At 51.3% G+C, this 9,011-nt stretch overlaps 1 protein-coding gene across 2 annotated transcripts; it reads right to left on the minus strand.

Annotated features, from left to right (window-relative positions):
* Window positions 1-1,206: 1,206 nt before the first annotated feature.
* Fadd (Fas associated via death domain) lies at window positions 1,207-7,301 on the minus strand. Of its 2 annotated transcripts, XM_023710853.1 has the most exons (3): window positions 7,219-7,301; window positions 6,868-7,186; window positions 1,207-3,419 (listed from the first exon to the last, which is right to left on the minus strand). In XM_023710853.1, the coding sequence occupies exons 2-3, from the start codon at window positions 7,151-7,153 to the stop codon at window positions 3,112-3,114; spliced, it is 594 nt and encodes a 197-aa protein (XP_023566621.1). In that variant the 5' UTR covers window positions 7,154-7,186; window positions 7,219-7,301; the 3' UTR covers window positions 1,207-3,111. The 2 variants fall into 2 exon arrangements, with proteins under 2 accessions (XP_023566621.1, XP_004627165.2); XM_004627108.3 differs by lacking the exon at window positions 7,219-7,301 and having other exon boundaries at window positions 6,868-7,210.
* Window positions 7,302-9,011: the final 1,710 nt, after the last annotated feature.

Genomic DNA, 9,011 nt, shown 5'->3' on the forward strand with positions numbered 1-9,011 from the left:
AAGAGAAAGTGACCGAGAGAGATGCTTATGAGGCACTGGATTGGTGACCTGGTTCTGCTGTGGGGGAGGAGTGTGCCCAAGGGAGAAGAGGCTGGCCAGGTAGGCACAAGAGTGAGCATCCGGGAAAGAACCAGGCCCAGCATCCACGTCCCCAGGATCTGCATGCTGACATGGCAAAAGGGATGTTACCCAGTGGTTCACTGAGGGAAGCTGTGATGGGAAGATGATCCCAGGCTACTCAGATGCCACAAAGTGACCACAGGGCCCCTTGCAGTGGGAGCGGGAAGAGGGAGACAGCAATGGGAAGATTTCGAGCTGGAAGCGCAGGTGAGCACAAGCTGCCAGAGATCGTCCTCATGACAAGGGGCCAGCCCTGCTCACACCTGACTTGAGCCCCCCCCCCCGGGAGATCCACTTTGGATCCTTAAGAAAAAGGTGAGTTAAGCCAGTAAACCAGCAGTGATTTGTTGTAACTGCCACAGGAAAGTCATACAAGGAGTCAGGATGGTCTTAGTAGAGCCACTGTCAGCAAGGCAGCAGGGCCTCCAGAAAAGAAGTGGGCTACAGGATCTGGGCCGGGCCAGGCCGAGGAGGGGTCTGTGCTCCGTAGTGAGATACGAGGGCCTGGCACCTGGGAAGAGGAAGAGTTGTTCACGGCAAGAAAGGTGAAGAACAGCACTCAGAGCCAAAGTGCTCACTGGCAGTGGCAATCGGCAACTCCAGCAGGGGGAGCCTAGGGTGCAGCAGGCTTGGGTGTGGGTCAAGGAGCCTAGGCGTGACTGCTGGGGACGGGTGGGTGAAAGAAGCCCCTGTGCGGTGGAGTTGGGAAGGCAGGGCTGCTCGGTGTGTGGAGGCCACTTGTTATAGCAAGGAAGGGAGAGGACTGCTTCTTTTTAACAAGTGAAGCCCACAGATTCTTAGTATTTACTGATGGCCCCTTTAGGCTGATGGGGCCACTAGGGGCACAGCCAGAACTCAAACCCAGGCCAGACCCGAGAGGCCGTGTGCTCTCCCGCTCCCCGTGCACATGCCCTGCTAGACAGTCCACGTGCCAATTACTGCATCTGCAGGACAATTTTTAAAAACTGAGAAATGAGCCAGGTGTGGTGGCGCACACCTGTATTCCTAGCACTTAGGAGGCTGAGGCACGAGGACTGCTGCCAGTTTTGAAGCCAACCTGAGCTACATAGTGAGTCCAAGGCCAGCCTGAACTATGTAACAAGACTTTGTCTCAAAACAACAACAAAACTCCCTGAAAAATGCATCTCAGAAAGCACAGGCAAAGTTCACCATCCAGGACATAATTCTCATTATTAACTACCCGCCGCCATCATCAGCTCAGTGCTTTGTGAGCACTCCTGCCTTTTCCCTTCTATTCTTACTAAGTGGGGGCACCCCAAGCTCCCGAGGGCAGGCTGCTGTCCTGCTCGGTCAGATCCTCCGCACCTGCAGTGCCTTGACAGCGGCTGCTCTGTGAAGAAACCGAGGCCCAGTGACGGATGCCTGTTTGGCTCTGGGTTCCCCTTTCGGGGTGGTTTCCTGTGTTGCGTGGTCCTACATTATGGTGCTCTCAGCTTTGCTGCCAGGAGCTGGTCCCCCTCCTGCCCATCCCAGGATGGACAATGGTGTGGTCCCGCAGAGAGACAGAGGACTTCCGACTCTGGGAATGACGGCATCTCAACCTCCAAGCTTCCTGCTGGGTGCCTCTGAGGGCAAGGGAGGCCGGGTGGAGCCCAGTTCTGCTCCGGACTCCTGCTCCTCCACTGGAAAGAGTAGCCAGGAAGCCACAGAGGAGCTTTTCAAAGGCCAGAGCCACAGTTCAGTGGGACAGTGCACCTCAGGACCTTAACTAAGGACTTGATAATCCAGTTAAGGTAGCACAGCATGGCACATACGGCTTTTTTTACATTCACAGCTAGGAAGCTGGGACAAAAATGCAGCTGCTTGGCTTTGGTTCTGCGCTTGTCAGAGGCAGGCAGATCCCACAGGGCACAGCTGCCCTCCTGCTACCCACCCTCTGCTCGCGGTCAGTGCTCTTTAGCGGAGAGCGCCACCCACTCACAGGTGAGCGCACGGTGGACTGGCAGTGCTATGCTGCGATTCCAGGGAAGGCGCAAGGTCAAGTGTCCTCCAAAGGACGAGGAACTGTGAGTGAGTTTCCAGCAGAAGGGCACTTGTTCAACAGATCACAGGCAGGGCTGGTTTCTCCCTTTACAGGATCCTGTTCTCTTGCTCGTTGTCATCACAGTGATTTTGATACAAAATGGTAAATTGCACAGTTGTAACAATCACCTTCTTGTAAGAGCATTTCCTGAGTGCTGCCTGCACAGCCACTTGAGAAATTCTGAGGCCTTCCGTCAATCTGTCCCAACAGCTACCACTGTCCCTCCTGTCAGGTTTTTCTTTGGTCATCTGAGACAGGGTCTCACTATGCAGTTCAGGCTGGCCACGAACTCACTTTGTAGCCCAGGATGGTCTCAATCTCGCAACAATCCTTCTGCCTCAGCCTTGCAAGTGCTGCGATTACAGGTCTGCACCAAGACGCCGGCCTTGCAGACTCTGCTCACCCAGCGCCCAGAGGGTGTGTGGGTGTTTGGACTCCGAGGCAGGATGCCACTTGGCTCTGGTGTCCAGATCTACCCTGATGTGGAGGCAGCAGCAGGACAGTGGTTAGAAGTGTGGGCTTAGAGCCAGATGTGCTGTCTTCCTTCGACACCCTCCTGCTCTCCATCACCTGCAGAGGTGACAGTGACGACCACCAAGGTCAAAGTTTCCTTCTAGGTGTTCCTCAGGTGCAACCTTCTCCTGCAGGTGCTTACTGAACAAAGGTGACAGAACCCCTGTCCTAGGGCGACAGTAAGGAAAATATGGGAGTATCTCTGTACAGTGCCCAAACCCCAGCCTCATGGATGCTCAGTAAACTCAATTTTTACTTAGAAGTGATGGGGCTGCAGCCACAAAAGCAAGGCCCTCTGCCTGGCTTCTTGGGGTCTTTATAGTACTGGGCACCAAAGACACTGGGCTGTTCTCAGTGGACAGCACCAAGTGGACGTGTCCTCCAGAGGAGTGGTGGGGTTATGAAGGCTCCTTTCAGGAAGATGCATCTGATTCTCATGTCATTGGGGACATGCTTTGGATCTTATTTTGGGACTCCTGGGCCTGCTGCTTCTCCTCCACGAGATCGGCCACCAGGTTCATCTTGCAGTCCCTGAGCACCTGCACCAGGTGGGTCACAGTTGCGTTCTCCTTCTCCAAGTTCTTCCAGATCCTCAGCGACTCCCTCACACGTTCTGCCAGGTTGCGGGGGTATTGTTCCTCAATTGCATCAATCTTGGTGTCAGAAACATTAAGCTGACGGGCCAGTCTTCTCCAGTCTCGTCCCACATTATCGCAGATGATGTCAAATGCTGCACGCAGGCCTGGGAGGGAAAACGCAATGTGATTTATTGGAAGTTTGCAGAACTTGTCCCCCATTGCCCTGGGGACTTCAGTACTTCCTGGATCAGGCTGCAGGTCCTGTGCTGAGCCTAGAGTCAGCCAGCAGCACAAGGGCTGTTATAGAAAGCCCAAGATTGGCATCTAATTCTGTCCTGGCCAGCCCCCACCCCTTAATGGGTCACCTGCGTAGGAGTGGGGGAACTGACTGAGAGGCTGGGGAGTTCCCAGAGAGAAGAAAACAGGGTTGCCCTCATATCACATTCTATAGTGCGTTGAATGATAATCCTTGAAAGCCATCTCCATGTCAAATTCCTGCAACTCTGTGTTCGTGTATTTAGAAAAATACCTTTACAAAGGATCATGAGAGGAGATCATATTAGATTATGTAGGTAGACCTTAAATCCAACAACAGCTGTCTTCAGGAGGTACACAGAGAACCAAATGTGACAGCACACACCTGAACTCCCAGCACTCTGAGAGGCTGAGGCAGAAGAATCATAAACTAGACCCCAGTCTGGGCAAGATCTTGTATCAAAATAATAAGTGCTGGGGGTATAGCTCAGTGCAAAGAGCCTGGGCTTAGTCCTCAGAACTGCAAAACACCAAGTGGTTGGGTCTGGGGAGAGAGCTTGGTGGTCTAAGTGCCTGCCTGGCAATTGCAAGGACCCGAGTTTGATCCCTGGTACCATATGCTGTGCGGGCCCCGGAACAGGGCGTAATCCCAGAGCTTGGGAGTCTGAACTACATAGCAATACCTTGTACCAAATAAATAAACAAATTAATTAAGAAAAAAATAGAAAAAAAAAAAAAAAACTAGAGGTGGCCATGTGGCTGAATTTAGAGTGGTGTGGCCACAAGCCAAGGAAGGGGCCCCAGAAGCTGTACAGGACAAGGAAGGGTGGCTCCTGAGCCTCAGATGGTGTGTGGCCCTGTAGGTACCTGGCTTCTCCAGATTTCTGGCCTCCAGACCGTGAGATGATACATTTCTATTCCTATTGCTTTCGTTTTTTTGTTTGAGATTGTCTCAGTACCTAGTCCAGGCGACACTCACAGTTGTAGTGTCGGTCCTCCTGCCTCAGCCTTCCCTATGCTGGGGTTATAGGTGTGCCCCACCACACTCAGCATTCTTAGTGCTTTAAGCCACCACGTTAGTGATCGCTTGTTATGACAGTTGCAGGAAACTGGCACACACCCAATTCTTGGCTGCCCTGACCATCAGATTTGGATCCTTGGCCACTGTGCCCCTTGGCTGAATGGTCACTACTGTGATCAGAGAGCTGACCACTGCAGACTATAATAGGCTTTTTCTGGAATCTGGGTGGGAGAGGAGCGCTGAGCAGGGCAGGACAAGGTGCTGCAAGGAGAACCGCTGAAAATCCAACCTCTTCCTACATATCAGGGACACTGTTGGCACTTGTGCCAATTCCTACAACTCTGACAGCCCTGAGAGTGAGGAAACAGGCATGGGGATATTAAGGCTTCCCTGGCATCATCTGGAAAATGGTACAGCGAGGCTTCAAGTGCTGAAGCTGGCACCAGAGCCTGTCTTTAAAGACAGGAGTAGGAAATCAGCCACTCCCCGCCCACCCATACATGCTGCACCCGTACCGACCTGTGTACTTTCTTCCCACAGCCAGTAACTACATAATTCCATAAAGAAAAACACACACAGCCACACCCACACAAGCACAGGTCTAAGAAGTATATACATACTTTCAGCACTGTCTTTTAAACCTATCTGCATTTCCTCATCATTAAACGTCCACGAAACGTTTTTCCGTGTGCAGTTGTGTGTGTCCGACAGTGCTGTGGCAGAGCCTGAGTGCCACAGGCTGAGCTGTGCTGTCTCCAGGGGGCCACAACAGGCAGCTGCTCTTCCACAGTCATACTCAAGGTGTCACAGTTAATTCCCTCTTTGGATCACAGACTTCATGGTCAATTGCAAGCTACTGCCAGGGGCCCGTGAGGCGTGTCCCCAAGGTGCTTTCCAAGTTCCCTCTCTGGGGCTCTGAGAACATGGAAACGAGGCTGAGAAATCCTCAACTCTGGTCTCACTTTTACTCCTGAAACTCCTGCAAGCTATAAAAGTAGAGAGGAGGTGACAGATCATGGAGGAAGAACTCCATTAAAGACGCAGTGCTGGGACTGACACTGAGTATTCCTTATCTAATACCTGAATATCTGCATAATCATAAAGAGGGATTTCGGGACCCCAGTCTACATGTGAAATTCCCATTTTCTTATACAGCTTAGACACCTTAAAGTAGTCTGAAGCTAACTTTACAAAGTCCCATAAAAACTGTGTGCAGGAAACAAACTTTAATGATACAGAATATCCTAGTTGTAGCATTCTGTCAGAGCTCAACGTTTTTAAAGTACTTGGCACTTCAAAGTTGAGACTTTTAGAAGAGGATGTTCAGTAAGAACATCCTGACCTGGGGGTAGGTTGTCTTGGTTTACTTCTGGCTCTGTTAGCCGTCCACATAACATCTCTGAGCCACAGTCCCCCCTGGGAAAGGTGGGAATGATGATAAATACCAGTGTATTCCTCAGCTTTCCCCAGGAGATTCAACGCTGGCCACCCATAACTTAAGGAGAGGCTTATTCTGGCTCCTGGTTTCAGAGGCCCTACCCACGGCCGACTGCTTCTAAGGTAGAAATGGCACGCTGGACAGGCACAGGAAAGCTGCGCTCCCTATGGCAGTCAGGACGCAGAGAAGGAAGATGTGTGGGACAAGAACACACCCTTCCCGGTAACACTCCCAGCGACCACCCGCACGCAGGCCCGAGCTGCACATTCAGCAATAAACTCAATGGATTAAAGCACCGACGAGCACAGCATTCCTGCAAACCATCACCTTTTGGAAGTGCCATCTCTGAACACCAGAGGCTTCTGGAGGGCACTTCAGATCTAAACCATAACAAATAGTACGTAACTGGGCTACTGTGAACATGAAGCAGTATGTTAAGTGTGTAGTGTCACTCTGTGAATCCGTGGATTAGAGTTATTAAGCGAGGCACAATTCTACCCGGATGGAAACAGGCATTATCGGCCGGGCCCACTCGCAGGGGCAGAAGGGAAAGGACCGCAACAACAGGCTCAGCTGACCTCTGACCACCTCCCGGGACTCCTCCAGTCCCTCCTGACGTTAGCAAGGCCTCCTTCTTCGCTTTGTAATTTTCCTCGGAGTGGTACAGTAAACACCGAGGGTCACAGAGGGTGGTGTCCAGGCTCTGCAACCTCGAGGGAATTAATTCATTTTTCTGAGTTCTGATTCTCCCATCTTCAAAGCAGGTGTGCCACCCGCGCCGGAGCCTTCTGGAGAGAACCCACGCAAAGCGAATCCGGCAAAGGTCAGACGCCCGGTGGGGTCTCACGGACTACGGCTGGGCAAACTCGTCCTGCCTCCAAAGCCCCAGCACACTCACCTGCCTCCTCCGGCGAGGCCCCCGCGGTCGCACCCGCCTCGAAGTCGTCTAGGCGCTGCAGCAGGTCGACGCGCCGCAGGGAGGTCAGCAGCTCGCGCAGCAGCTGGGTGCGCTGGCGTTCCAACTCGTTCTGCTCTAGCAGCACCAAGAAGAGGTCGAGGCCACAATGTATACGCTCCAGCTTCCTCTTGCTCACGAGTTTGTGGCATAAGAACTTGAGCTCGGTCAGCTCGCTGTTCGACAGGCCGGTCGACAAAGAGTGCAGCAACACCAGGAATGGGTCCATGGCGCCCAGAGTTGTCGGATCAGGACCTCTGCGTTCGCAGTTTGAGTAACAGCCACCCCTCCCTGAAACCGGTAATTAGCTCACACTTCCAGGACCCGACTGCCAGCGGAAATCACTCCAGACTTCCTTTTCTGAAACATCGCGAGACTATGAGATCTGCGCATGCTCTTTGAGCCCAACAGTAGCCGCTTCCGCCCGGACTGGTTCGACCCAGTTTGCGGCTACCTCTGCGCCTGCGCTTCGCGGATCTTTTTCCTGGCGCAAACCTAGAGCGTTAGGAATTACTACGTTCCACTGGTGTGTGCGGAAGTGGCACCAGAGGCAAGGTGCCACGCCGCTTTGCGGAGCGCTGGGGCGGGGCTGGGATGGCACCTATGAGCCTGCGTGGCCCCAGTCGCTGTAGGGTTTCGTTAAATCATATATGTTGCCGTGCGTCCTGGCGCACTCATGTCACCCCCGCGCTCAGAGGCAGGAGGATGGCTGCAAATTGGAGGCCTGCTTGGGCTACATTGTGAGTCCAAGGCCAACGTGAACGACATAGCCAGACCCTGTCTCAAAAAAAAAAAAAAAAATTATACATGTTAACATTTCCAAATATATTGGAAGTGAATTCGGTAGTGTTGAGTTCGTGTCTCTTTATACGAGGGGTTGGGGAGATAGCTCAGTAGAGTAAGTGCTTGCCTGGCAAGCGCAAGGTCCTGAGTTCAATCCCCAGTTCTGCAATAAATAAATAAATAAATAAATAAATGAATGAATGAATAAATAAAATAAAAGAATGAATATGAGAACAAAGGAGGTTAAGAGTGGGAAAAGTTTATTAAGGTAAAGCTCCTGAAAGACAGGACGGGGCCTGAAAATGGGTTGCCCCTGGCCCTCTTTGGAGATTTTTATACAGGAAAAGGACTACGGTTCAAGCACTCTCAGTCAGCTGAGGCCAATGTTGGGTTCCAGTAGCATACCTACTATTGATCCAATAGAAAAGGGAGACGTATAGCAAGGGGATATGGTGACAACTAATTTTAGCTTATATAAACCTTTTTTTTTTAAAAAAAATTATTTTAATCTTTATTTAATTATTTGGTACAGAGACTCGCTACTTAGCTCGGACTCATAATGATCCTCCTATCTCAGCCTCCCCAGACGTGGGATTACAGGCATGTGCCACCATGCCCGGTTTGGGTGGCCAGCTCTGCGCAGGGCCAGGCACGCTTTCCAGGCAGGCGCTTAGACCACCAAGCTATCTCCCCAACCCTATGTAAAGCTGCGAATGTAGAAAGCTCAGAAATTTTGGAGAGAGGGATAGGAGCCTGGGTCTAAGCAGTCTGGTCACCCACCTATGCATCTCGGACACCTGAGCTAGGCTTTCTGAACTAGGGGCTGCTGATTACAGCGCAATCTCAAGCTGTTGTTTTCCATCTATAGGGAGGCTGCAGGTCTGGTTCTCTTCCTCATTGTGTCCAGCCTCCATCTTGGTGTGTCTCATCTTCTGTACTGACTCCTTCGAGGGCCAGGTCCGTCTCTGACTGCCTGTTCATTTCTGTCTAACTTAGTTGCCTATAAAAGATTATGAAAGCATCATCACTTCCATCTAATTTTAAAACATTTTCGTAGCACCAGCCCCAAACTTGATACGTAGTAGCAATCACCCTATCCTCCTATCTCAAGCCTTTGGGAAAATACTAATCTATTTCCAAGGATTTGACTATTCTGAATATTTTATACCAATATAACCATAAAAAATAAAACAACAACAAAAAGAACTTAGCCTTGTGGGCTGAGGAGATAGCTCAGCGGCTAAACCACCTGCCTGGCAAGTGCAAGGTCATGAAATCAATCTCTGGTACCGCAAAACAAAACA

This window comes from Octodon degus, unplaced genomic scaffold, assembly GCF_000260255.1.
Source record: "Octodon degus isolate 3935 unplaced genomic scaffold, OctDeg1.0 scaffold00018, whole genome shotgun sequence".
Classification (NCBI taxonomy): domain Eukaryota; kingdom Metazoa; phylum Chordata; class Mammalia; order Rodentia; family Octodontidae; genus Octodon; species Octodon degus.